This window comes from Netta rufina (genome assembly GCF_964035555.1).
Source record: "Netta rufina genome assembly, chromosome: 26".
Taxonomy (NCBI): Eukaryota; Metazoa; Chordata; class Aves; order Anseriformes; family Anatidae; genus Netta; species Netta rufina.
Window position 1 is genome coordinate 5,933,577 of NC_140150.1, and position 27,836 is coordinate 5,961,412.

The 27,836-nt window shown below is 70.4% G+C and overlaps 4 protein-coding genes across 4 annotated transcripts in view; 3 read left to right on the forward strand and 1 right to left on the reverse strand.

Annotated features, from left to right (window-relative positions):
* The window catches only part of GNAI3 (G protein subunit alpha i3), a 110,569-nt gene that overhangs the window by 198 nt on the left and 82,535 nt on the right, over positions 1-27,836 (forward strand). The gene's annotated exons all lie outside the window — the stretch shown is intronic.
* On the forward strand, positions 676-23,101 carry CELSR2 (cadherin EGF LAG seven-pass G-type receptor 2; the record flags this gene model as incomplete). Its single annotated transcript, XM_084302060.1, has 35 exons — positions 676-3,337; positions 5,169-5,813; positions 6,752-6,974; positions 7,447-7,562; positions 7,980-8,068; positions 8,864-9,021; positions 9,101-9,264; positions 9,755-9,880; positions 9,960-10,126; positions 10,825-11,010; positions 11,130-11,243; positions 11,646-11,820; positions 12,425-12,566; positions 13,135-13,255; positions 13,341-13,524; positions 13,600-13,701; positions 14,189-14,283; positions 14,377-14,586; positions 15,151-15,334; positions 15,962-16,105; positions 16,391-16,637; positions 16,939-17,106; positions 17,517-17,643; positions 18,225-18,425; positions 18,921-19,095; positions 19,688-19,800; positions 19,877-19,953; positions 20,359-20,485; positions 20,949-21,071; positions 21,141-21,262; positions 21,335-21,423; positions 21,517-21,666; positions 21,749-21,919; positions 21,999-22,245; positions 23,080-23,101. The coding sequence occupies exons 1-35, from the start codon at positions 691-693 to the stop codon at positions 23,099-23,101; spliced, it is 8,151 nt and encodes a 2,716-aa protein (XP_084158186.1). The 5' UTR covers positions 676-690.
* PSRC1 (proline and serine rich coiled-coil 1) lies at positions 23,646-25,923 on the reverse strand (the record flags this gene model as incomplete). The annotated part of the gene is made up of 6 exons (XM_084301966.1): positions 25,907-25,923; positions 25,329-25,543; positions 24,760-25,015; positions 24,494-24,650; positions 23,993-24,197; positions 23,646-23,886 (listed from the first exon to the last, which is right to left on the reverse strand). The coding sequence occupies exons 2-6, from the start codon at positions 25,496-25,498 to the stop codon at positions 23,646-23,648; spliced, it is 1,029 nt and encodes a 342-aa protein (XP_084158092.1). The 5' UTR covers positions 25,499-25,543; positions 25,907-25,923.
* Positions 26,154-27,714, forward strand: PPIL1 (peptidylprolyl isomerase like 1). Its single transcript, XM_084301743.1, is given in 5 exon segments — positions 26,154-26,261; positions 26,541-26,695; positions 27,310-27,317; positions 27,319-27,379; positions 27,474-27,714. Coding segments are annotated over 5 exon segments (501 nt in total). The 5' UTR covers positions 26,154-26,205; the 3' UTR covers positions 27,695-27,714.

A 27,836-nucleotide genomic window follows, 5' to 3' on the forward strand; every position in this document is an offset into this window, starting at 1 on the left:
CCGCCCCCGGGAACCGGCACCGGCACCGGCACCTGCCCGCCCGCCGCGCCGCCGGGCGCGCTCCTGCCTCTGCCCCTGCGCCGCGGCGGCTCCGCCGCTTCCAGCGGCACCGGGGACAGCGGCGGGGCCGGGCCCACCCCGCGCACCGGGGCGCACGGCGGCACCGGGGACAGCGGCGGAGCGCGACCGCTTTCGGCCACCGGCTCTTCCAGCGGCACCGGGGACAGCGGCGGCGGCGCCCGGCCTCATCCCGACCCCGGAGCGCCCGGCGGCGGCGGCGGCGGGTACGGCGGCGGCTCCGGGCCTGAAGCAGGCGCCGGCGCTTCCAGCACCGGGAGCGCTGGGGCTTCCCGCGGCACCGGGGAGCGCAACGGCACCGGGACCCCTGGGGGTGCCGGAGACCATGGAGGCGCCGGCAGCACCGAGCGCACCGCGTGCACCAGCGGCACCGCGAGTCCCGGGGCCACCGCGACTGCAGGGGCCGCCACGAGCCCTGGGGCCACCAGCACCATGCGGGTCCCCGCGGGCGCGGGGCGCTCCCGCCAGCGCCGCAGCCCCAACACGGCGCCGCAGTTCCAGCCCTCCAGCTACCAGGCGTCGGTGGCGGAGAACCGGCCGGCGGGGACGGCGGTGGCGCGGCTGACGGCGGTGGACCCTGACGCGGGTGAGGCGGGGCGGCTGCACTACGCCATGGCCGCGCTCTTTGACAGCCGCTCCGACGCCCTGTTCACCATGGACCCCGTCACCGGTGCCGTCACCACGGCCGCCCCACTGGACCGCGAGAGCAAGAGCACCCATGTATTCCGGGTGACGGCGGTGGACCACGGGGTGCCGCGGCGCAGTGCCATGGCCACGCTGACGGTGACGGTGAGCGATGCCAATGACCACGACCCAGCGTTCGAGCAGCCCGAGTACCGTGAGAGTGTGCGGGAGAACCTGGAGGTGGGCTACGAGGTGCTGACAGTGCGGGCTACCGATGGCGATGCCGGCCCCAACGCCAATGTCCTCTACCGCCTCCTCAACGCCGGCGGTGCCAACGAGGTCTTCGAGATTGATCCCCGCTCGGGCGTCATCCGCACCCGCGGCCCCGTGGACCGCGAGGCCGTGGAGGCATTTGAGCTGCTGGTGGAGGCCACGGACCAGGGCCAGGAGCCAGGGCCCCGCAGTGCCACGGCCACTGTGCGCATTGTGGTGGAGGATGACAACGACAACGCACCACAGTTCAGTGAGAAGCGTTACATCGCGCAGGTACCCGAGGACGTGGCGCCCAACTCAGCTGTGCTGCGGGTGACGGCCACCGACCGTGACAAGGGCAGCAATGCCCTGGTGCACTACAGCATCGTCAGTGGCAACACCCGCGGCCACTTCTACATCGATGCGCAGACGGGTGCACTGGACGTGGTCAGCCCTCTGGACTACGAGGCCAGCAAGGAGTACACGCTGCGCATCCGTGCACAGGATGGCGGCCGCCCGCCCCTCTCCAACATCAGCGGCTTGGTCACCGTGCAGGTGCTGGATGTCAATGACAACGCGCCCATCTTTGTCAGCACGCCCTTCCAGGCCACCGTGCTGGAGAACGTGCCTGTAGGCTACTCCGTCATCCACGTGCAAGCCATCGACGCTGACTCGGGTGACAACGCCCGCCTGGTCTACACCCTCCTTGAGACCAGCGCCGGCTTCCCCTTTGCCATCAACAACAGCACGGGGTGGATCGTGGTGGCCTCTGAGCTGGACCGGGAGGCAGTGGATTTCTACAGCTTTGGGGTGGAGGCGCAGGACCAGGGCAGCCCGCCCATGGCGTCCTCGGCCAGCGTCAGTGTCACCATCCTGGACGTCAATGACAACAGCCCCGAGTTCACGCAGCGGGAGTACGGTGCCCGCCTGAATGAGGACGCGGCAGTGGGCACCAGCGTGCTCACCGTCTCCGCTGTTGACCGTGACGCCAACAGCGTCATCACCTACCAGATCTCCAGCGGCAACACCCGCAACCGCTTCTCCATCACCAGCCAGAGCGGCGGCGGGCTCATCTCGCTCGCCCTGCCCCTGGACTACAAGCTGGAGCGGCAGTACCTGCTCACCATCGCCGCCTCCGATGGCACCCGCCAGGACACAGCCCAGGTGGTCGTCAATGTCACTGATGCCAACACCCACCGGCCTGTCTTCCAGAGCTCCCACTACACTGTCAACGTCAACGAGGACCGGCCGGTGGGCACCACAGTGGTGGTCATCAGCGCCACGGATGAGGACACAGGCGAGAACGCCCGCATCACCTACCTGATGGAGGACAGCATCCCCCAGTTCCGCATCGCCCCCGACACGGGGGCTGTCACCACCCAGATGGAGCTGGACTATGAGGACCAGGTGTCCTACACCCTGGCCATCACGGCCCGCGACAACGGCATCCCGCAGAAGTCCGACACCACCTACCTGGAGATCCTGGTGAGCGATGTCAACGACAACGCACCCCAGTTCCTCCGCGACTCCTACCAGGGCTCCATCTACGAGGACGTGCCCGCATTCACCAGCGTCCTCCAGGTCTCAGCCACTGACCGCGACTCGGGCCTCAACGGCAGGGTCTTCTACACCTTCCAGGGCGGTGACGATGGCGACGGCGACTTCATCATTGAGTCCACCTCAGGCATCGTCCGTACCTTGCGCCGCCTGGACCGGGAGAACGTGCCGCTCTATGCCCTGCGGGCGTATGCTGTCGACAAGGGCGTGCCGGCCAGGCGGACACCAGTGGAGATCCAGGTGACGGTGCTGGACGTCAACGACAACCCGCCCGTCTTCGAGCAGGATGAGTTCGACATCTTCGTGGAGGAGAACAGCCCCATCGGGCTGGTGGTGGCCCGCATCACGGCCACCGACCCCGACGAGGGCACCAACGCCCAGATCATGTACCAGATCGTGGAGGGCAACATCCCCGAGGTCTTCCAGCTGGACATCTTCTCCGGCGAGCTCACCGCCCTGGCCGACCTGGACTACGAGGCCAAGGCGGAGTACGTCATCGTGGTGCAGGCCACTTCGGCCCCGCTGGTGAGCCGCGCCACCGTCCACGTGCGCCTGCGGGACACCAATGACAACAGCCCCCAGCTGAGGAACTTCGAGATCGTCTTCAACAACTACATCACCAACCGCTCGGGCAGCTTCCCCGGCGGCATCATCGGCCGCATCCCGGCCCGCGACCCCGACGTCTCTGACAGCCTGACCTACGCCTTCGAGCAGGGCAATGAGCTCAACCTGGTGCTGCTGGACCCCCGCACCGGGGACCTGCGCCTCAGCCCGGCCCTGGACAACAACCGCCCGCTGGAGGCCGTCATGAGGGTCTCCGTCTCCGGTAAGAACCCCTTGGGGGGAAACCTGGGGAGAGGAGGGGGTGGTCTGGGGGGGGTTCCACCAGAGTTTGGGGCTGGGGAAGCCCCCATAGGTGCTCCCTGCTGCCTCCTGCCCCGTGCAGGGAGGTTTTGGGGTGCCCCCTCCAGATCTGGGGACATCCTGGGGACCTTTTGTCTGCCCTCCCCCAGCCCAGGGGTCCCGGCAGGAGGCAGCTGGGGTCCCCAGCACCCCCTTTGCCTTCCCTACCACCAGCCTCAGTCCTGGGGGGCCTGAGAGGGACCCAATACTGCAGAGCATGGATTTTTTTTTTGGGGGGGGGGGAGTCCACAACCCTGTTGCATGGGTTTGGGAGCCCTGGGACCCTGTGCATGTGTCTGGGGGGGTCCTGGCACTTCAGTGTGGGTTTGGGGGGGGCAGCACCCAATGTCTGGGGCCCAGGGTAGAATGGGAGGGTGCTCTAGGGGGGTGGGGGGCCAACTTGGAGGGGGGGAGGGGAGTGGCTCCAGTGCCACCCTGGGGACTGGGAGGGAAACTGAGTCACAGACACCTTGTGGGGCCAGGCCCCTCCCGCCCCAGTGGCTCCATGTCGGGGGGGCGAGGTCCTGGGCCTGCACGTCCCCCCCCCAGGGCCTCTGCCTTGTGTGGGAGTGACAGCGGGGGGACAGGGACCCCTGTGGGGCTGTGACCAGGGAGCTTTGGGGGTCTGGGCTCACCTGGCACAGTGGGGACCACACGTGGGGGGGGGGGCACAGCCACCACTTCCCACTGTGCTGGGGGAAACCGTGGCACGGGGGGGGGCTTACTGGGGTTCTCAGTTCTCGGCCATGGGGAATCTGGGGGCAGGGAACAGGGTGAGGGCGCTTGGCTCCCCCTCCCCAAATCCTCTCCCCCCCAGCCCTTCCCTGCCTCAGTTTCTCACTTAGCCCCTTCTGAGGGCACGTGGGGGCCCTCACTCATGGGGGGGGCAGCTTGGGTACAGAGCTCCCCCTCCCACTTCTCTCCCCAGCCCCAGCGGGATGGGGGGGCAGCCCCAGCCCCCCATAGCACGCTGCCTGGTGCCGCGATGTCCCCTGCCCCAGCCCCACGTCCCCCAGCCACCCATCTGCTGCTCCTGCTCCAGCTGCACAAAGGGGTGGGGAGGGGGTCGCTGGGAGCCCCCCTGTGCCCCCCCCTGCACAGGGGCTGGGGAACAAAGGGTCCGGCCATAGCTGGGCCCCCGCTGCCACCGCCATGGCAACGCCCCCCCCACCCCCCGGCCACCAGCCACTGCCATGGGGCCACCGCCTGTCACCATTCCCTGAGCCCACGGCCCCCTGTCCAGTGCTACCCGCAGTCCCCACGTCCCCGAGCTGTCCCCTGGCTGCGTCCATCCGTCCATCTGCTGGTGCTCTGCCCATCCTCCATCTGTCCGTCTGTCCCTCCGCCACCCCAGCAAGGAGGAGGAGGCACTGCAGGCACCGACCCCAGGGTGGGACCAGTTGGGTTGGTGCCCCACGGCCATCCCCATCAGGTGCCACCGTGGAGGGCACAAGGGGTGGCTGGTCACCCCATGACCAGGCCCAATGGGTGCCACCACAGTGACCACGAGGGGCTGGGTGGTCGCCCCGTGACCATCCCCACCGGGTGCCACCGCAGTGACCACCACAAGTCAGGTGTTTGCCCCATGGCCGCCCCTGCTGGGTGCTACCGTGGCTACCACAGGGAGGTGGGTGGTCAACCCGTGACCATCCCCACCAGGTGCCACCGTGGTGAACACCAGCGGTTGGGTGGTCGCCCCACGGCCATCCTGCTGGGTGCCACCGCGGTGACCGCGGCCATTGTCCTGCCCGCAGATGGGGTCCACAGCGCCACGGCGCAGTGCACGCTGCGGGTGACGGTGATCACGGACGAGATGCTGAGCAACAGCATCACGCTGCGGCTGGCCGACATGTCCCAGGAGCGCTTCCTCTCGCCCCTGCTCAGCCTCTTCCTGGAGGGGGTGGCGGCGGTGCTGGCGGCCCCCCGCCACCGCGTCGTGCTCTTCAACATCCAGACGGACACGGACGTGGGGGCCGCCCGCATCCTCAACGTCAGCCTCTCGGTGCGGCTGCCGGCCTCGGCGCGCGGCGCCCGCTTCTTCTCCTCGGAGGAGCTGCAGGAGCGGCTGTACCTCAACCGCTCGCTGCTGGCCGCCATCTCGGCGCAGCGCGTGCTGCCCTTCGACGACAACATCTGCCTGCGCGAGCCCTGCGAGAACTACATGCGCTGCGTCTCCGTCCTCAAGTTCGACAGCTCGGCGCCCTTCCTGGCCTCCGACACCGTCCTGTTCCGCCCCATCCACCCCGTCACCGGCCTGCGCTGCCGCTGCCCGCCCGGCTTCACCGGCGACTACTGCGAGACCGAGGTGGACCTCTGCTTCTCCAGCCCCTGCGGCAGCAACGGGCGCTGCCGGAGCCGCGAGGGTGGCTACACCTGCGAGTGCCACGAGGACTTCACCGGTGAGAGCTTGGTGCTGTCCCCGGGATTCCTCGCGGTGCCCGTCCCTGCCTTGCTTCCCCCCGAGTCCTCCTCATCCTGCTCCCTGCAGCCCTCCGGCCTCCGTCCCTTCTGCTGCTGCCCCACTGCCACCCAGCCCCGTCCTCCCTCGTCAGCCCTGTGCTCCCCTTCCCTGCCGCTTCTCCATGCACCATGCCCGTCCCCTCGTGGTGCGCCCCTCCAGCCCTCACAGCACCCATCCCCGTCAGCCCTCCCTTGTCCAGCCCCCAGCCTCCCTCGGTCCGTCCCTCCGTCCATCCTCTGTCCCCATCCTCCCCTTTGTCTCCCACCGTCGCCTTCCTCCTTTCGTGCACCTCTGCCCCCCCTCCCTCCTTCCAGCCCCCCAGCCCCAATCCCCCTACCCCCTGAGCCCCCCCCGCCCCCCAGGTCCCTCTGCGCACCGCCCCCCCCCATTGTCCTCTCCTTGTCCCCTCCTCCCTGTCCCCTCTGTCCCTCCATCCCAATGCGGACCCTGCAGGACGTCAGGGTGGAGGGAGACGTCTGGGGTGACACCCCAGGGACACCCTGGGGACACCCCGGGGACACCCCGGGGACAGGCTGCCACCACCACGTGGCCATCTGCCCCCCCCCCCACAACGTGTGGCTCTGCTGGGGGGACGCCACAATCACGGGGTCACCCTGGGAGCGGTGGCTCTGAGGACCCCCAGGCACCCCCAGCCCCCTGGGGGGGGGCAGCCAGCTGGAGGAGGGGGCTGGGGGGGGGGCTTTGTCTCGGTTGCCGTGGCGATGGGAGCTGGTTGCCACGGTGATGGAGCTGGGGATAAAGAGGCTTTGGAGATGCAATGGGGGGGGTGGGAGGTGGGGAGGGGACCCCCAGGGCTTGGGGGGGGGACGACGACCCCGGTGCCGGGGGGGCCGGTGCCAAGGTGCCCTCGTGCAGGGGAGCACTGCGAGCTGAGCGCCCGCCGTGGCCGCTGCATGCCGGGGGTCTGCCGCAACGGGGGCACCTGCGTCAACCTGCTGGTGGGGGGCTTCCGCTGCGAGTGCCCCCCCGGGCACTACGAGAAGCCTTTCTGCGCCATGAGCACCCGCAGCTTCCCCCCCCGCTCCTTTGTCACCTTCCGCGGCCTCCGCCAGCGCTTCCACTTCACTCTCGCCCTGACGTGAGCCCACGGGGGGTGGGGAGATGCTATGGGGAGGCCACGGGCAGGGGGCTGTGAGGCAGGGAGGTGGGCACCCCGTGTGCGTGGGGTGGGGGCAGTGGGGTGTGGGGTAGTGGGAGCCCCGTGGGTGTCCCTGGGGGCAGTGGGGCAGGGGGTATGGGTGGGAAAAATGGGGCAGGGGCAGGGGGGTGCCCAGGAGGCATGGGGGGGTAACGGGGCACGGGGGGGGAGTGACCCATGGACGTGGGGTTGGGCAGTGGGGCGTGGGGTGGTGGGCGCCCTACTGGGGACAGTGGAGTCCCCGTGGACATGGGGGCTCTCAGATCGCATGGGGGGGGGGGCAGCGGGGCAGGGGGTGGCAGTGCATCCCGATGGGCACCTGGGGTGTGGGGCACGCCGGGGAGATGTGGGGCGATGGGACAGGGCACCGAGCGCTCTGGGAACAGGACACAGCCCCTGTCCTTGGGCACAGGTTCGCCACCAAGGAGCGGGACGCGCTGCTGCTCTACAACGGGCGCTTCAACGAGAAGCACGACTTCGTGGCGCTGGAGATCGTCCGCGAGCAGATCCAGCTCACCTTCTCGGCAGGTACGGCCCCGCCGCTCCCCAGCACGGCATCCGCGGCATTTCCTCCTGGCACCGCACCACGGCACCGGCACCGCGTCCCTGGCACCCTGTCTGCATCCCTGGCACCGCATCCCATGCTTTGCATTCCTGGCACCACATCCCGTGCATCACATCACTGTTGTTGCATCCCTGGCACTACCTGGCCCTGGATCCCCAGCTCTGCATCCCATACAGAGCCATGTCCCATGCATCACATCCCTGGCACTGCATCCACACCCCTTGCACTGCGTCTCTTGCATTGCACCTGCTTCCCATGCACCCATCCCTGGCGCTGCCCTGTGGCACCGTCCCCCCGCTGTCACCCCCTGACCCCTCCCTGTGCCCCCTCGCTGCCCCCGGGCCATGCCCACAGCCCGACATGCCGCGTGGTGCCCACAGGTGAGACCACGACCACGGTGTCCCCATTCGTGCCGGGCGGTGTCAGTGATGGGCAGTGGCACCGGGTGCAGCTGCACTACTACAACAAGGTGGGGGCGCGGGGGGGCCGCCAGGCTGCCACAGCTGGGGGGGGGACAGGGGGACGGGGCTGCATGGGGTGGCGTGGGGGGATGGACAGAGGGACGGGAAGGTGGGGGCTGATGGGGGGCATGGAGGGGAGCAGGGGGGTGGAGGTGGAGGAAGAGGGTGGAGGGGTGCAGGGACATGGGCTTGGGGATGAGGAACAGGATGGAGGGGATTGGGGTGAGGATTGGGGTGGATAAAGATTGGGATGGAGGGGAGAAGAGGGAGTTTGGGGGTGGGTAAAGGGGGGATGGAGGAGGGTGAGGGGCTGAGGATGGAGGAAGAGGATGGAGAAGAGCGGGGAGGTTGTGGGATTTGGGAGGGGAGGAGGAGGATGGAGGGGAGTGGGGTGGGGGCTTGGGTGGATGAGGGAAAGGGTGAAGGGGAGTGGGGCACCGGGGATGGAGGAAGAGGATGGAGGGGAGAAGGGATGTGGGTTTGGGGTGGAGGAAGAGGACGGAGGGGAATAGGGATATGGGTTTGGGGACAGAGGAAGAGGATGGAGGGTAGTAAAGAAGTGGGTTTGGGGATGGAGGAAGATGATGGAGGGGAGAAGGGATGTGGGTTCGGGGACAGAGGAAGATGATGGAGGGGAGAAGGGATGTGGGTTCGGGGATGAAGGAAGAGGACAGAGGGGACCAGGGATGTGGGTTCGGGGATGGAGGGAAGAAGGGCTGGGGCCCAGCTGGGAGGATGATGGGGGGATGAAGGCCAGCGGGGAGGGGGCAGCACTGGCACCATGGCTCATCCCGTGCCCCCAGCCCGTGCTGGGGAAGTCAGGGCTGCCCCAGGGCCCGTCGGAGCAGAAGGTGGCCGTGGTGGCGGTGGACGACTGTGACACAGGCATGGCCCTCAAGTTCGGCCCCATGCTGGGCAACTACTCGTGTGCGGCACAGGGCACCCAGTCCGGCTCCAAGAAGTAAGGCCGGGGGCCGGGGGGGTGAAGGTGCGAGTTGGGGGTGCCCCCCGGGCCCCCGCGGGTGACGCTGGTGCTGCAGGTCGCTGGATCTGACGGGGCCGCTGCTGCTGGGCGGCGTGCCCACCCTGCCCGAGAGCTTCCCCATCCGCAGCCGCCACTTCGTGGGCTGCATGCGGCACCTGCACATCGACGAGCGCCCGGTCGACCTGGCCGCCTTCATCGCCAACAACGGCACCGTGCCAGGTGGGGGGGCTGCCGGGGCTGGGGGGGGGCTGGGGAAATGCCCAGAGCTCCCCGTGCCCCCTCGGCGTGGGGATGTGGGGCTGGGGGTGGCAGGAGCAGGGGGCTGGAGGGGGCCATGTGCCCTGGGCACGGGGATGTGGGGATAGGGACGGGGGGTGCTGAGGCAGGGGGGATCAGGGCACATGGGGCTGGGCGGCGCTCAGGGCTCTCTGCGGCCCCAGGCCATGGGGGTGTGGGGCTGGGGCATGTGGGGTTAGGGGGGTGCCTGGCTCTGGGTCTGGATGGGGGCTGGGCGGGGGCACCGTGCAGGGAGCATTGGGGCAGAGGGTGGCCAGGGATCACCGTGCCACGGGGCACTTGGGGTGCCTGGGGATGGTGGGTCAGGGGGCTGCAGTCTGTAGGGCTGGGCGGGGGGCACAGTGCCGGGATCGCCCGCCACTCGGGGGGCACCAGCCCCGCACCACCCCGTCCCCCCCCTGCCCTCCTGCAGGCTGCCCCGCCAAGAAGACGGTGTGTGACGCTGGCACGTGCCACAACGGGGGCACCTGCGTGCATGAGTGGGACAGCTTCAGCTGCCAGTGCCCGCTGGGCTTCGGGGGCAAGACGTGCCAGGAAGGTAACGGGGGGCTGGGGCCGGAGGGCGAATGGGGCGGCTGGGGGGCGGTGGGCGCACACGTTGCTCTGTGTCCCCGCAGAGATGGCGAGTCCCCAGCGGTTCCTGGGCAGCAGCCTGGTGGCCTGGAGCGGGCTGGCGCTGCCCCTGACGCTGCCCTGGCACCTGGGGCTGATGTTCCGCACCCGGCAGCCCCGCGGGTTGCTGCTGCGCGCCTCCGCCGGGCCCACGGCCACCCTCACCCTGCAGGTGTGCCGGGGGCAAGGGGGGGCACGGGGCAGAGAGTGTATGGGCCTCGGGGGCTATGAGCATGGGCGTTACTGGTACAGGGATTATGGATACAGGGGTACTGCCCTGGGGTGGGGGGCTGTGGGCACAGGGTCTGTGGGTGCAGGGGTTACGGGCATGGGAGGTGCCGCCCTGGGGTCTGTAGGCATACGGGGTGCTGCCCTGGGTCTATGGGCATGGGACTGTTGCTCTGGGGGGGCTGTGGGAATGGGGGGTGGGCACGTGCATGGGGGAGGGATTGCTCTGGGTCATATTGCTCTGGGGGCAGTGTGGGGTGGGGTTAAGGTTATCCTTAGGGTTAGGAGCTACTGCCCTTGGCAGGGGGTTGCTGCGGGGTCTGTTGTCCAGGGGGTGTTGCCCTTGGGGGGGGCATTGCTGGGGGGTCAGTGCTGGGGGGGGATATTGTCCTGGGGGAGTTACTGCCCTTGGTGGGGGACGATGCTGGGGGCCATTGGGGGCAATCCCCTTATGGGGGGATTGCCCCTGGGAGCAGGGGGCTGGAGGGGGGATTACCTGGGGGGGATTTGTGCAGGGGGCATCGCCCTGGGGGCCATCACCTATCAAGGAGGGTGCTGGAACCATGGGAGGTGGGGGGGGGAAGGTTTCCATGGGGGCAGTGCCGAGGAGGACCAGGGGGGCACTGATGTCTCTGCCCGCAGCTGAGCGAGGGGCAGGCGGAGGCGGGCGTGTGGCAGGGGGGCTCCCGCCTGGCCTGGCTGCGGCTGCCCCACGCCAGGGTCAACGACGGCGCCTGGCACCACCTCCAGCTGGAGCTGCGGGGGGCCCCCGGCCGTGCCCCCCCGGCCACCCTCCTCCTCCTCGCCCTGGACTACGGCCGCCACCAGGTGATGGGGACGCGGGGGCGTTGGGGCAGGGCGCAGGGTGGGGACCCCCCTGGGGCAGGGACCCCCCGGTACCCGCGGTGCCTTGGGGCTGGGCGCACTCAGAGCCCCTGTCCCCACAGGCGGTGGCCGACGTGGCCGGGGGGCTGCAGGGGCTGCGACTGCGGACGCTGAGCGTGGGGGGGCTGGCGGGGGACAGCGGCCAGGTGGAGCAGGGCTTCCGCGGCTGCCTGCAGGTACGTGGGGACATGGGACGTTGGTTGGCAAGTGGGCGGGGGGCAGGGGCATGGGGACGTGGTGCAGGGCATGGGGACGTGGCTCAGGGCATGGGGACGTGGCGCAGGGGAGGGGGACATGGGCATGGTGCTGTGGGACATGGGTATGGGCATGGGGCTGTGGGGCTGTGGGGCTGTGGGCACAGAGCACGGTGTAGGTCATGGGGACATGGGAAGAGGGACACAGTGCCTGTGGGTTTAAGGAGTGGGGGCATGGGGCTTATGGGCATGGGGACAGGGACACAGGCTGCGGGGCCATGGGGACATTTGGGCACAGCGACACAACCTGGGGCACTGGGCACAGGGACTGGGGCTGGGGGGCCCGGGGGGGCCCAGGCGCGGCGGTGACGGGCGGTGCCGCAGGGCGTGCGCGTGGGCGAGACGGCGGCCAGCGCGGTGGCACTGGCGGTGGCACCGGCGGCACGGGTGAACGTGGAGGGGGGCTGCGCCCTGCCCGACCCCTGCGACTCGGGGCCGTGCCCCCCCCACAGCTACTGCAGCGACGACTGGGACAGCTTCTCCTGCAGCTGCCACCCGGGTGAGACCCCCCGAGGCCACTGTCCCCTCCCAGCGCTGTCATCTCCCCAGGCGCTGCCACCCCCGGCGCTGCCACCCGCAGTGCTGTCACCTCCCCAAGCAAAGCCACCTGCTGGGCACTGCCATCCTTGGTGTGGCCAACCCCAAGCACAGTCCCCAAGGCACTGTCACCCCCTGTCACTTCTGCCTTTGGCACTGCCACCTCCAAGGCACAGACCTCAAGGCACTGCCACCTTCCCTGGTCACTGCCACCCTTGTCACTGTCCCCATTGTCACTGTCACCTTCCCTACTAACTGCCACCATCCTTTCACTGTCCCCATGGCCACTGCCAACTTTCCTGGGCTCTGCCACCCCCTCTCGCTGTCCCTGGGCACTGCCCCCCCATCACTGTCCCCCCATGGCCACTGCCACCCCCCCTGAGCACTGCCACATTCCTGTTGGTGTCCCCATGTACTGCCACCCAGGGCACTGCTACCCCCTTGCAGCCACTCTTACCCATCCCTAACCGAGGGACAGGGGACTCTGGGGACACCAGCTGGGGACTCTGCCTTGGCTGCCCAGTGCATGTCCCCAACTGTGCCTGTCCTTGTGCCCGGTGCCGCAGGCTACTTTGGTGACAGCTGCATCAGCGCCTGCGCCCTCGACCCCTGCGAGCACCGGGGTGCCTGCGTGCGCAGAGCCGGTGCCACCCACGGCTACGTCTGCGAGTGTCCCCAGGGCTACTTCGGGCCATACTGCGAGCACAAGTGAGTGGCGAGGAGGGACAGGGCACACGCGAGTGTGACAGGCGCCCGTCCGGGTGCCCATCACACTCGTGCGTGCCCCATCCCTCTTGCTGGGTAGGGGTGGGTGTGCAAGGACATGCTGGGGACATGAGGGGCACAGTGGCCTTGCAAAGGAGCACGGTGGCCATGTAAGTGGCAGGGTGGGGACAGGAGGGGCACGGTGGCCATGCAAGGGACATGGTGGCCCTGCACATGAGAGAGTGGGCATGAGAGGGGCATGCTGCGGTGTAAGGGTCAGTGGGCACTGCAGGAGCACAAAGGCCATGCAAGAGCCACGGTGGCCATCATGTCCCCACCGTGTCCTGTGTAGGACCACCGTGGCTCTTGGGGGAGATTCAAAGGGTAAGGTGGCCACACAAGTGGCAGGGTGGGTGTGAGGAAGGCACAGCGGCTGTGCAAGGAGCCCAGTGGCCATGCACAATACGTGTGCCATGCCGTGCTGCTGTGCCATGCCATGCTGTGCCACACCGTACTGTGCTGTGCTGTGCCATGCCATGCTGTGCCATGCCGTGCCGTGCTGCCCACGTAGGGTGGACCAGCCGTGCCCACGGGGGTGGTGGGGCCACCCCACCTGCGGCCCCTGCAGCTGCGACGTCGCCAAGGGCTTCGACCCCGACTGCAACAAGACAACGGGCGAGTGTCGCTGCAAGGTGAGCACCCATGCCCCCTGCCTGGCCCCGCGCCCCCCTGCCTGCTGCGGCCCCACCGAGCCCCCTTGTGCCCCCCCTTCCCCAGGAGAACCACTACCGACCAGCGGGCAGCGACGCCTGCCTGCTGTGCGACTGCTACCCCACCGGCTCCCTGTCCCGCCTCTGCGATGCCACCAGCGGTCAGTGCCCCTGCAAGGCCGGCGTCATCGGGCGCCACTGCGACCGCTGCGACAACCCCTTCGCCGAGGTGACGGCCAGCGGCTGCGAAGGTGGGTGCTGGCAGCTGGGTGCCACCGTCCCCAGCGGTGCCCAGCCCTGATGCCCGGCCCCTTTGGCTTTTGCAGTCAACTACGACAGCTGTCCCCGTGCCATTGAGGCCAGCATTTGGTGGCCACGGACGCGCTTCGGGCTGCCTGCTGCTGCCCCATGCCCCAAGGGCTCCATCGGTAAGGGGGGGGACACGGAGACAGGGCTGCCTGTCCTCACTCTGTGCCCCACAGGCTCTGTTGGTAATGGGGAGAGATGGGGACAGGGCTGCCCCGTGCCACCCTGTACCCCAGGTTCTCTGTGGGTACAAGGGGGACGTGGGGACAGGACTGCCCACACCTATCCCATAGGTCCCATTGGTATGGGAGGGACACAGGGACGGGGATGCCCAGTGCCACCCCATGCCCCAAGGGCCACCTTGGTAATGTGGGAAGCACAGGGACAGGGCTGCCTGTCACCACCCTGTGTCCCCACAGGGACAGGGCTGCCCAGTGCCACCCCATGCCCAGAGTGCTCCATGGGAGTGGGGGGGAACATGGGGACAGAGCTGCCCGCTGCCATCCCATGCCCTGATGCCAACCTGTGCCCAAAGGTCCCCATGGGTACAGGGGACATGGGGATGTGCCGGTGTCCCCGTGGTGTCCCCGCTGACCACATCCCCTGCAGGCACGGCAGTGCGTCACTGCGACGAGCACAAGGGCTGGCTGCCCCCCAACCTCTTCAACTGCACCTCGCTGGCCTTCGCTGCCCTCAAGGGCTTCGTAAGTGTCCCCGACCGGGACTGGGAGAGGGTGGGGGGGACAGGGAGCGGGGCGGGGGGTGGCAGCGGGGGCTGAGGACGGTGATGCCGGCAGGCGGAGCGGCTGGTGCGCAACGAGTCGGTGCTGGACACGGCGCAGTCTCAGCGGGTGGCCCTGCAGCTGCACAACGCCACGCGCCACACGGCCGCCTACTTCGGCAGCGACGTGCGCCTGGCGTACCGGCTGGCTGCCCGCCTGCTGCAGCACGAGAGCGCCCAGCGCGGCTTCCGGCTGGCTGCCACGCAGGACGTCCACTTCACTGAGGTACGGGGGGGACCCCACTGCGCCCCCGGTCCTGGGAAGGTGGGCTGGGACGGGGGAGGACAGGGCACACACTTGGGTCCCCTCACCAGAGAGGGGTGCGCAGTGGGACCAGCTGGGTGGCAGATGCACTGGGACCAGCTGGCAGTGCCAGGACACCTCCTCCTCGCCCTGCTCCCCAGGGGACAAGGAGCGGGGCTGGGGCCCAGAGGTCAGGGTGATGGGCTCCCGTTAGAACACAGGGTGGGGGTTGCAGGGGTTGAGTGTGCTGGGGACCAGCCGTTAGTGCTGGGTGCCCACATGGTGCCCCAATCCCAAGGAGGAGCTGAGCTCTGTGCATGGTGAACTTGGTGCCCCCAAGGGAAAACCGAGGTGCCGGGGTGATGGGCACCCCCCTAACTCGGGATGGGGGGCACAGCAAGCCTGGCAGTGCCAGGCCCCCCACCACAGAGCCTTGCAGTGCAGCGAAGCAGAGGGGGAGGGAAAACCCATGCCCAGACACTGGGGTGATGAGCACAGCGGCCGCGGGCACCACGAGGCTCTGTCCTAGCCCTGCCCATCCCCCAGAACCTGCTGCGGGTGGGCAGCGCCCTGCTGGACGCCAGCAACAAGCGGCACTGGGAGCTGATCCAGCAGACGGAGGGAGGCACAGCCTGGCTGCTGAAGCACTTCGAGGACTACGCCAGCGCCCTGGCACAGAACATGCGCCAGACCTACCTCAGCCCCTTCACCATCGTCACCCCCAACATCGGTGAGGGCACGGGGATGGGAACAGGGAGGGGTGTGTGCCCGCGGGTGGGTGGGTGCTGGTGGGGGGGGGGTGCCCAAAGACATGTGCACACCTGGGACATGGGCACGTGTGTGCCCAGGGCTGTGGGTCCGGGGACACTTGTGCCTCTGGGGACATGGGCATGTGTGTGCCCTGGGGCTGTTAACCCCTGTGTGCCCAGGGATGGGGACATGTGAGCACCCAGGGACACGCCTGTGCCCCGGGACATGGCCACGCGCACACCTGTGGACATGATCATTGTGTTCCCATTACGTGTGCCCAGGGGGCTAGTGTGTGCATGGGGACACCTGCAGAGCTAGGGACATGGATGTGTGCACACCTGGGGGTGTGAGCATCATGTATCCCCACCATGTGTGCCCAGGGGACACGTGTGTGCTCCCAGGACCGTGGGCACTTTGTGTGCGTGTGCTTGCACCAGTGATGCTGCCACACATGCCCAAGGCCATACGTGTGCGTTTACCTGCTGGGGATGCGGCCCCACACATGCCCGGGGGACACGTAACATAGCGGGGTTCTGCCCACGTGGGCACTGGGTGCCAGGGGCTGCGGGTGCCGGTGCGGGGCTGGCGGTGACGCCCGGTGCCGCAGTGGTGTCGGTGGTGCGGCTGGACAAGGGCAGCTTCGCGGGTGCCCGGCTGCCACGCTACGAGGCGCTGCGGGGGGAGAAGCCCCCTGACCTGGAGACCACCGTCATCCTGCCCGAGAGCGTCTTCCGGCCCCCCGAGGGCAGGCGTGAGTCCTGGGCGGTGTTGGGAACTGGGGGGGTGGCACAGGTTGGGGGGGGACACCCCACAGCCATGGGGTGGGCAGGGCCATGGGGGACCCCTGCACATCTGTGGGGATGGGAGGGTTGGGGACACCGGTGTGGCCAAGGGACTGGCAGGGTTGGGGGTCCCTGATATGGGGCTGGCAGGGCTGGGGACCCCACTGTGGCCAAGGGACTGGCAAGGTTGAGGGTCTTCAGTATAGGGCTGCCGGGGCGCCAGGCTCCCACCATCCCCTGCCCGCCCACCCCAGACCACCCCACGGGGCACGGGAAACCACTGCCGAGCCCGGGAGGGCAGGAGGAGGAGGACGAGGAGGAGGAGGAGGAGGATGAAGAGGCTGCAGAGGAGGAGGAGGAGGAGGAGGAGGTGACCTTGGTGACCCGGCACAAGCGGCACCCGGAGCTGAGCGAGGGCCAGGCCATTGCCAGCGTCATCATCTACCGCACCCTAGCCGGGCTCCTGCCCGAGCAGTACGACACCGACAAGCGCAGCCTCAGGTGCCATGGCCGCGGGGCCCTGGGGGCCACTAAGGGCACTGGGAGGGGTCTGGGACACGGGGAGCACAGGGGTAGGGGGAGTGCTGTGGGGTACCCAAGCATCGGTGCACAGGGTGTCCGTAGGGTGCTAGGGCAAGGGAGGGAGCTGGGGGGTGCTGGGACACGGGGCAGCCCCCAAGGGACACACACAGGGGGCCTGAGTGTCCCCAGGGAGGGGCTGGACAGGGCTGCCTGCGGCTGCTGCACGGACATGTGGGGTTGTGGGGTGGGTACCCATGGCCCTGACCGCACTGTGCCCCAGGGTGCCCAAGCGGCCCATCATCAACACCCCGGTGGTGAGCATCAGCGTGCACGCGGCGGCAGGGCGGGCGCCACGGGCGCTGGAGAAGCCGATCACGCTGCAGTTCCGCCTGCTGGAGACCCAGGAGCGCTCCAAGCCCATCTGCGTCTTCTGGAACCACTCGCTGCTGTGAGCGGGGGACAGGGAGGGGGTGGCCTGGTACCCCCGGGGGGAGGTGGCACGGGGACACGGGGCCGGGATGGGGACACGGGGTGGGCACTGCGGGGAGGGGTCGGCGCTGTCCGTGGGGTGACGGGAGGGTGGCGAGGGGCTGGGGCTGTGCTGTGCAGCCCGTCCCTGTGGGTGGCACGGGGACAGGGCTTGGGGGTGGCAGCCCTGGTGCCAGTGGTGCGGGTGGGTGGCGTGGGGACAGAGCTGCGGGGTGGCTGCCCTGAGCCTGGGGACACGAGTGGGTGGCAGGGGCACGGCGAGGGGGGCAGCCCCAGCACGGGGTGTCCCCGGGGGTGTCCCCGGGGGTGTCCCCAGCACAGGCCGTCCCCCCCCGCCCCGTGCCGGGCCCCACGCTGCTGGGCGCGCAGGGCGGGCGGCGCGGGCGGCTGGTCGGCGCGGGGCTGCGAGGTGGTGTTCCGGAACCAGAGCCACGTCAGCTGCCAGTGCAACCACATGACGAGCTTCGCCGTGCTCATGGACATCTCCCGCAGAGAGGTGCGGGCCGGGGGGCGGGGCTTGGGCAAGGGGGAGGGGCCGGGAGGAGTGGGCGGGGCTTGAGGGGTGGGTGGGGCCACGTGGCTGGGGGCGCTGGGTTGGGATCGGAAGGCGGGGCTGAGCAGGGGGTGGGGCTGGGGGCCAGAAGTGGGCGTGGCCCAAAAACGGGTGGGGCCCCCACAGGGGCGGGGCCAGTTGTGGGAGTGGCTTCCCAAAGGGGCAGGGCCCGGACGTGGGCGGGGCTTCACAGGTGGGGCGTGGCCCAGAGGTGGGTGGGGCTCCACATATGGGGTGGGGTCCAGAATTGGGCGGGTCTTCATATAGGGGGTGTGGCCCCAAAGTGGGTGGGGCTCCCATGGGGCGGGGCCAGTTGTGGGCGTGGCTTCCCATAGGAGCAGGGCCTTGCGATGGGTGGGGCCCGGAAGTGGGTGGGGATTCATATAGGGGATGGGGCCCAGAGGTGGGCGGGGCGGTGGGGGGCGGAGCTCCTGACTGGGTGGGGGCGTGGCTCGGCATGGGTGTGTCTCGGGGCGTGTCCGGGGGGCGTGTCCTGAACCCACCCCACCCCCCCGGTGCGGCAGAACGGGGAGATCCTGCCGCTGGCGGCGCTGACCTACGCCTCGCTGGGGGTGGCGCTGGCGGGGCTGCTGCTGGCCGTGCTGGTGCTGGGCGCCCTGCGGGGGCTGCGCTCCAACCGCCACAGCATCCGGCGGCACGGCGCCACCGCCCTGCTGCTGGCACAGCTCGTCTTCATGCTGGGCATCAACCAGGCCGACCTGCCGGTGCGGGGCGGGGCTACGAGGGGGCGGGGCTACGAGGGGCGGGGCTAAGAGGGTGGGTCCATCTGGGGGCAGGGCCACATGGGCCTGGGCTGTGGGGGAGGGATGGGGGCGGGGCTAAGCAGTGGGCGGGGAGGTGGGGGCGGGGCTGAAGGTGGCACTGGTGAGGGGCGGGGCTTAAGGGGGTGGGGTCTATCGGGGGCGGGTCCATGGGCCTGGGGAGCTGGGGAAGGGATTACGGGATAGGTGGGGCTAACCGGGGGTGTGGCCAATGAAGGGGCGGGGTTAACCAATGGGTGTGGTCAACGAAGGGGCAGGGCTATCTGACGGGCGGGGCCTACGGGGGTAGGGCTAACTAGGCTTAGAACCGCAGTGGGCGGGGCTCCGTGGTGGGTGTGGCTCAAGGGGCGTGGCTTATGGGGGGTGTGGGCGCGGTGGGCGGGGCTCCAGGAGGCCCCCCCGGGGTGCACCATCGGTGACGCTGTGTGCGCGGCGCAGCTGGCCTGCACGGTGGTGGCCATCCTGCTGCAGTTCCTGCACCTGAGCGCCGTGGGCTGGGCGCTGCTGGAGGCGCTGCACCTCTACCGGCGCCGCAGCGAGCCCCGGCACGTCGACCGCGGGCCCATGCGCTTCTACCACGTGCTGGGCTGGGGGCTGCCCGCGTTCATCACCGGTGAGGGCCCCGCCCCCCGTGCATGGCCCCGCCCCCTTGCCCACCTGCCCCAATCGGCTGACAGGGTGTGGTCCTAGTTTCGTGCTGATGGCTGGCCAGGCCCCACCCCCAGCGTTCTGGCCACGCCCCTAAGATCCTAGCCCCTCCCCCAGGGCCTTAGCCCCGCCCCAATGCTGTAGCCCCTTCCACAAGGGCCTGAGAGCTCTTAGCTCCACCCCCGAAAGCATGGCCCCGCCCCCAGGCAGCACAGCCCCACCCCAAGTGCATGGCCCCGCCCCCAGCGCCTTCCATCTCAAAGATCCAGCCCCACCCACAACGACCTCGGCCCCACCCACAAGGCTTTAGCCCCACCCCTTAGTGCATGGCCCCGCCCCTTCTGACACACCCCAGCCCCGAGAGCACCGGCACCCCGCCCCACTTGCATAAGCCCCGCCCCCACGTGCTTAAGCCCCGCCCCCAAGAGCACAGACACCTTCTCGCCCTTCCCCTGCCCCGCCCCTGTCTGCGGAGGCCCCGCCCTCCCGGTGAGGGCCCGCCCCCCTGCGGAGGCCCCGCCCCCTCGGAGGCCCCGCCCCGACGCGTGTCTGCGCAGGGCTGGCGGTGGGGCTGGACCCCGAGGGCTACGGCAACCCCGACTTCTGCTGGCTCTCCATCCACGACAGCCTGGTCTGGAGCCTGGCGGGGCCCAGCGCCTGCGCCGTGGCGGTGCGTAGGGGACCCGGGGCACCCTGGGGACCTGCAGGGGCCCCGCTCACCGCCCCGCTCGCCCCCTGCCCCACAGGTCGGCGTCTTCTTCCTCGTGCTGGCGGCCAGGGCCTCCTGCGCCGCCCCCCAGGGCTTTGAGAAGAAGGGCACGGGGTGAGTGGGGGCACGGGGCGATGGGCACCCGTGGGTGCCAGGGGTGTGGGAAGGGCAGGGAGCACCCGTGGGTGGTAGGGGTGCAGAAAGGGTAGCACCCGCTGGTGCCAGGAGCACACGGAGGGCACAGGGTGGCATGGGTGCCAGGAAGGAGTGGGGCACCCATGGGTGGCAGGAACACAGAAAGGCATTAGGGGCACCCATGGGTGGCAGGGGCACAGAGAGCAAAGAGCACCCATGGGTGCTGGGGCACACGAAGGACGGGGCTGCCCACAGGTGGCAGCAGCACAGGGTGCCCATGGGCAGCCCCACACAGTGTCCCCGCAGCAGGGGGTCCCGGGGGGTCCTGCCCCATGTGGGTGCCTGCCCCATGGCATGGGGGGTGCTGACGCGGGGCCCCCCCAGCTCCGGGCTGCAGACGGCGCTGGTGGTGCTGGTGCTGCCCAGCCTGGCCTGGCTGCTGGCCCTGCTCGCCGTCAACAGCGACGCCATCCTCTTCCACTACCTCTTCGCCATCTCCAACTGCCTCCAGGTACCCCAGCCCCCCCGTGCCCCCCACCCCACGCACAGCACTGCCCGCTGTGCCTCGAGATCTCTGCACCGCCCCGCTCCAGCTCCTCTCCCTCTGCAGCTGACGGGGGAACCCATGGGGGCACAGGGGTGGGTGAGGGGAGGGGAAGCACCCGACGTGGGGGGGCCTTCACCTGCTTTGGGGAGCTAATGGGGGGGCACCAAATGGGTATGGGGAGCCCCTCACCTCCTTGAGGTGCCACTGGGGGGCACCCAGTCATCACCAGTTGTACCTCACCCACCTGCAGTATCAGCAGGGTCACCCAATGGCTATGGGAGGACCCTCACTCACTTTGGGGTGCCAATGGGGGGCTGGGGGGCACCTGAAGGGGGCCCCTTGCCCATCCGGTTGCCGATGGCCCACAGGTGTGCCGGCGGGGGCTCCCTCCATGCCCCCCACCCACATCCCCCCCTCTCTGCCCCAGGGCCCCCTCATCTTCCTCTTCTGCGTGGTGCTGAGCAGGGAGGTGCGGCAGAGCCTGCGCTCCAGCTGCGCCCGTGCCCGCGGCCCCGACCCCGCGCTGGCCACCAAGTCCACGCTGACCACCGTGAGTAGGGAGGGGGGACACAAGGGGTGGGGGTGCCACCACAGCCACCACGTCCCCATCCCCTTGCAGGCATACAGCTGTGACACCACCTACGTGGCCGGCCGGCTCTACCAGGCGCCCTTCGGGGACTCCACGGGCTCCCTGCACAGCGTGGCCAAGAGCCAGCACAGCTACATCCCCTTTGTGTGCAGGTACGGGGCGGGGGGGGCCGTGCCGGGGACACGCACATACCTTGGGACGCCCCTGTCACCGCTGTCTTGCAGGGAGGACGTGGGGCTGAGCGGCAGCCGCGTGCAGCCGGCGCTGGCCGAGCCGGGTGGGCTCCTCCTGGACGCCGCGGAGCAGCAGCAGGGTCGGTGCGCCGAGCTCGTCCCTCCTCAGCCCGCGGGCAGCACGGGGTGGGGGCACCCGTTGACTTCTGTGTGTGTCCCCCCCCAACTCACAGAGCATGACACCGATTCCGACAGCGACCTGTCGCTGGAGGATGACCCCAGCGGCTCCTACGGCTCCACGCACTCCTCCGACAGCGAGGACGAGGCCGCCGGTGCCGGCTGGGACGCGCTGCTGCGCCCCGAGCAGCCGCCAGCACCCACGGGTAAATCCCACAACGGGGGCCCCGGGGGGGTAACAGGTCCAGGGGGTGCACCTTGGCTCAGCTCCCCCGTCCCCACCTGCAGGTGACAGCCCGGTGGCCCCAGCGCGGCCGTACTGGCCCGGGGAGTTTGTGACAACAGCCAGCGAGAGCGATGGGCACGGGGGCTCGGAGACGCTGCGGGTGGAGCCGGCGGTGGGGGGCGAGGTGCCCCCTAGGCCCGCCCCACTGCTGCCGCTGCCTCATCCCCACAAAGGTACGGGGCAGCAGCACCCATGGGTGCCGGGGAGGCGTGCCCTGGGGCGGCACTCCCGGTGACGGCCGCGTCCCCGCAGGCATCCTGAAGAAGAAGAGCTTGCCCCCCATCAGCGAGCGCAGCAGCGCCCTGCGCCCCGGGCAGCCCGTGCCCCCCCCGCCGCCCCCCGCCGGCACCGCCGCCTCCTCGGGCAGCGAGGGCAGCCGCGGGGGGGGCCCTGGGGCGCCCCGGCCCCGCCAGAGCCTGCAGGAGCAGCTCAGCGGCGCAGCGCCCATCGCCATGAGCATCCGGGCAGGCACCGTGGACGAGGACTCCTCCGGCTCCGAGTGAGTGCTGGGTGCAGGCGGGGTGCCCCCCGAGTGCTGGGGTGCCCCCCGGGTGCTGGGGTGCCCACCGGATGCCAGCACAGTGCCGTGGTTCCCGTTGGGTGCAAGGGTGGCCACTGGGTGCCAGTAGAGTGCCAGGGTTCCCCTCGGGTGCCGCGCGGGTGCAAGGGTGTCTCGGGTGCCCGTTGGGTGCAGGAGGGCCAGCCGGGTGCAGGGGTGCCCAGCGGGTGCCAATGAAGTGCCATGGGGCCTGCTGGGTGCCTGTTGGGTGCCTGTTGGGTGCAGCGGTGGCCACTGGGTGCCTGGGCTCCCCCTGGGCCCCACTGGCTGCCAGTTGGGTGCCCACTGGGTGCTCATCCCCTGTGAGGGTGCCCAGCAGGTGCCAGGTACCCCCTGGGTGCACGCTGCATGGCACTGGGTGCCCACTGGGTGTGAGGGTGCTCAGTGGGTGCCGCACTGTCCCTTGGGTGCCTAGGGGCTTTTTGGGTGTCCATGAAGTGGGGGCACCTGCACTGGCCCCGGTCTTGGTGCCGGCTCTGTCCCCGCGGGTGGCAGCGGGGGGCAGCTCGCACTAACCCTGCTCTTCTCTCCTCCCCACCCCCCGCCCAGATTTCTGTTTTTTAATTTTCTCCATTAACATGTGGGGGCTGGAAGGGGGGAGCGGGGGTGCTCCTGCACCCCCCACCCCCCGCCACCCTCTCCATCCCTTGTCTGTCGGGGCGAGCGCCGGGTGCTGCGGGCACAGCGGGCACCCCTGCTCCCGGCCCCCCCGTGATCATGCATCTGTCTGTCTCGTTTTTATCCCCCCCCCCCTCGTGCCCACCCCCCCGGCAGGAGCGACGAGACCTCCATCTAACGGGGACCCGGCGGGCACCACCCCTGCTCCAGGGACACCAGGGGGGTGGCACTGGGAGGGGGGGGGGGCATGGAGATGCACCCCCCATTGCACTTTGGACCCTGCCCCACGCCTGGCAGGGCTTTGCCCCCACACACGCCCCGGGGGGCCATGGGGCAGCTCTGCCGGCATGGGGTGCCCCCCCCGGTGCCATGGGGCACCCCCAGGAATTGTCCACGGCACTGATGCCCAATGGAGTTTTATTTAAAAAATACATGAAAAATACAAAAAAAAAAAAAAAGGACATACGGGGGCCCCTCACCGTGCCAACCCCCCCCAGGAGGGGAGTGGGGGGGGCACATGGCCGGGGGGTGCAGTCACCCCCTCCTCGGCTGTGCTGGGGCACGGGGGGGCAGGTCGGCGGGGGTGGAGGTGTTTTGCCACCCCCCCCCCCAGGGACGAGGCTCAGGCAGTGTCACCAGGGTGGGGGTGGCACCGGGTGCTGGACGCTGGGGGGGGTGAGGGACCCCTGGGTGCGTGGGGTGGGAGGGGCCGGGGGGGTTTCCTACTGCTGGTGCGACCTTTTGTAATTAAAGCAAAATCCAACCTGAGCCTCTGCCTCCTCCTTTTGGGGGAGCGGGGGGGGGGCACCGCTGCCCCCTGCCCCGTGCCTCAGTTTCCCCGGGCGCCCCAACTCCGTCACCGCAGGGTGCTGCTGGCCGTCGTCTTCCGGGGGGGACGCAGGCGGCTGCTGGGGGGGGCTGCTCTGCACCCTGAACCAGCCCCCCCAGGGGCCGCCCCTGCACCTGGGGGGAGAGCAGGCATGGGGAAACTGAGGCTCGGGGCGGCCCCGCATCATCGGGGGCACAGAGGGGCCGTCCCCGTGTCCCCGGGGGCAGCACCCAGCCTTACCTCTCGGTGCCACCACGCTGGCCCGCGGGGGGCCCCTCCCACCTGGTGCCGTCCCCAACGTCCCAGCCCGGCCGGGGGGCTTGGGGATGGCACTGGGTGGGGGGGGGGCGGCTGCTGGGGACGGGGACGGCAGCGGTGGTGGCCCTGGCGCGGGGTGCACGGGTTGGGGGGGCGGCAGCAGCGCCACCCCTCGCCTTTGGCTGGCCTGGGAGAGATGGTGGGGTTGGGGGGGGGACCCCACTGAGCCCCCAGCCCCGTGGGATGCGCTGGTGTCCAGGGGGTCTCTGCTCCCTGTCCCCATGCTGTCCCCATAGGATGGGTGACCCTAAGGGAGGGGCGTCCCCATGGCGGGGGTGTCCCCATGAGATGATACCCCACGGCACGGGGGTCCCCACGGTGCGGCTGTCCCCGGTGGACGATGCCCCATGGCCGTGTCCCTGTGCCAAGGAGCTGCCCATGCCCAACTTGTCCCTGTCCCCCCCAGGCCCATGACCCCGTTACCTGCTGGCCCTTTCCGGAGGGGTTCGGACCTGCCCCGTGCCGCAGCCCCTGCCCCACGCGGGGGGCACAGCCGGGAAGGGCCGCCCCGGGCAAGGGTTCCCCTGCCCCTAGCGGGGGGTCCCTTGGGTGCTGGTGGGGGGTGACAGCCGGGGGTGTCCTGGAAGCAAAGAGATGGCAGGGAGCGGGACGGGGGGGGCGCAGCTCACACCCCGTGCCCCCTCATGACCCCGCACGTGGTGTCCCCCCCCCGCAGCGCCGTCACCTACCTCGCGGGCGGGGGGCACGGTGGGCAGCAGCTCCCGCACAGGGCTGTCCTTCACCACGAAGGTCTCGCGGCGGGGGTTTCGGGGGCTGCCCCCCCCCGCCGGGCCGGGGCCCAGGGGGGGCAGGTGGCTGTGCTGCAGCTGGGCCGCCAGCCGCGTGGCCTCGCGCACCATCTCCTCCAGCTGCGCCCCGCTCAGGGGGCTCCAGCGCACGCCCGCGCCCCCCGGGGACTCCTCATCCTCCTCGTCCTCCTCCCGGCTGCGGGGTGAAGGCCAGCCTCAGCCCTGTCCCAGAGCCCCGTGGTGGCCCAGCGGGGTGGCACGGCCACCGGGTGACCCTGGCCATGGGGTGCCACGTCCCTGGTGCCCCCCAGCACCTCGGCCGGAGGACACGGCATCCCCCAGGTGCTGTGGCAGGTCCCCGTGTCCCCCCGTGTCCCCATGTCCCCCTGTGTATCCCAAAACCCCGGGGCCAAGGCCGTGGGGTGGCCGTGTCCCTGTGTCCCCCCGTGTCCCCCCAGGTGCCCCCCGTGTCTCCCCCATGTCCCTGTGTCCCCGCATCCCCCCCTCACCTGTCGGCAGGGGACAGGACGCTGAAGTCGAACCTCTCCTCGGTGATGAACCGCACGTCTGGGGGGGCGCGGGGGGGACACGGGGGGAGGCAGCGGGGGGAGCCGTCGGGGGGAGCCCCGTGGGGCCGGGCCCCCTCCGCGGCAGCTGCCCTACCTCGCTCCTCCGTCATCGCCTCCGCTCGGCGGGCGGCACCGGGCCCCGGCCCATGGGCGACCTGGGGGGAGCGGCGGTGACCCCGAGCCCCCCCCCCCGGTCCCCCCCCGTGCCCCCCCCGGGCCGGGCACGGCTCCCGGGCCGGGCTGTGCCGGCAGCGGGCACAATCGCGCTTTGTGCCGCGGGGACGGCACCGGGCGGCGCGGGGCCGGGGCCGGGGGGGGCCGGGAGCCGAGCCCCGGGGGGGTTCCCGGCCCCGCAGCCCCCCCCCGAGCCCTGGGGGTCCCGGTACCGGGGGTCCCAGCCCCGAGGCCCCAAGGCCCGGGGGCTCCCGGCCCCGCCCCCCCACCCCGGGGTCCCGCCCCCCTCCCACCGCCCCCGTCCCGGGGGTCCCGGTCCCCCCCCCGCCCCCCCCCCCGCTCACCGCCGCCCCCGGGTCCCGCTCGGCGCCGGCGAGGGGCGGGGCCTGAGCGAGGGGGCGGGGAAAGGGGCGGGACCCGCGCCTTCGAATTCTCCCTCCCGTGACGTCACAATAGCGGCGGCCCGCCCGCGCCGCGCCGATTGGCCCCGCCTCCGCGCCGCGAGGCTTGGCCCCGCCCACCACGCGCCTCGGCCCCGCCTCCGCGCCGCGCTCGCCGCCCATTGGCCGCCGCCGGACGGGAGGGGGCGGGTCTCCGGAAGCGCGCGCGGCGGCGCCCGGTGGCCGCTTCCGGCAGCGGCAGCATGGCGGCAGTGCCGCCCGACTCCTGGCAGCCGCCCACCGTCACCATGGAGACCACGTAAGGGGCGGGGCCGCCTGGCGCGGGCACCGCCGGCACCGGGACCCCTCCCCCGGGAACCCCCCGGCACCGGGACCCCCCCGCGTCCCCCTCCCGGTACCGGCACCCCCCGCTCCCCGCCCCCCCCCGGTACCGGATCGTCCCCGGTGCCCCCCCGGTCCCGCCATCCCTCCACCTCCCCCGGTCCCGGGCCCCCCTCGGTGCCCGCCGGTGCTCCCCGCGTTGTCCCCCGGTGCCGGTGCCGGTGCCGGTGGCGGTGACGGTCCCGTCCCGGTGCAGGATGGGGACCCTGGTGCTGGAGCTGTACTGGCGCCACGCGCCGCGCACCTGCAAGAACTTCGCCGAGCTGTGCCGCCGCGGGTACTACAACGGCACCCGCTTCCACCGCGTCATCAGGGACTTCATGGTGCAGGGCGGGGACCCCACCGGCACCGGTGAGTGCGGCCCGGACCCCCCAGCTGCGGGACGGGGACACGGGGACCCCCCCGGGGCCGTGCTGGGGACAGCCCCCGGCCCTGTTACAGGGACACCGGGAGCCCCCGGCTGTGGGATGGGGACACCAGGATCCTCCCCAAGCCCAGTGGGACACCAGAGACCCCCCCCCAGCCTCATGGTGGGAATACTGGGACCCCCCCAGCCCCATGATGGGGACATGAGGGATCCCACAGCCCTGTGACATGAGGGGACACTGATGCCCCCCAGCCCCATGATAGGGACACTGGGACCCCTCCAGCTCCCCAGTGGGACACCGGAGCTACCCCCCAACCTCATGGTGGGAATACTGGGACCCCCCCCAAGCCCATGGTTGGGACACCAGGACCCCTCCAGTCCTATGACAGGGACACCGGGACACCCCCAGCCCCATGATGAGGACACCAAGAACCCCCCCCAAACCTATGACTGGGACACTGACACCCCCCCCAGCCCCATGGTGGGGACATTGGGAGCCCCCCATCCACATCAGGGGACGCTGCCCCCCCCCAGCCCCATGATGGGGACACTGAGACCCCTGTGTCCTGGGGGGGGGCTCTGACCACCGTGCCCGCAGGCCGCGGCGGGGGCCTCCATCTACGGCAAGCAGTTTGAGGATGAGCTGCACCCCGAGCTGAAATTCACCGGTGAGTGCTCCCCCACCCCCTTTCACCAAACCTGCCCCAAAAAAATATAGGAAAAATATAATAATAACGGGGCTTTTCGGGGTGCGTCCCGCAGGCGCCGGCATCCTGGCCATGGCCAACGCGGGGCCGGACACCAACGGCAGCCAGTTCTTCCTGACGCTGGCGCCCGCGCAGTGGCTGGACGGCAAGCACACCATCTTCGGCCGCGTCTGCCAGGGCATCGGCGTCCTCAACCGCGTGGGCATGGTGGAGACGAGTGCGCAGGACCGGCCCCTGGACGACGTCAAGGTGCTGCGCGCCGTGCCCGCGGGCTGACGCGGGCAATAAAGGCGTGGAACGGCCCCGGCGTGCGGCACTGACACGGGGCTGGCAGCGGGGGACAGCGCTATGGGGCCGGGGGGGTCGCCTGCAGGACGTGGAGCTGGCACCTGGAGGGATGCTGATGGGGGAGGTCACC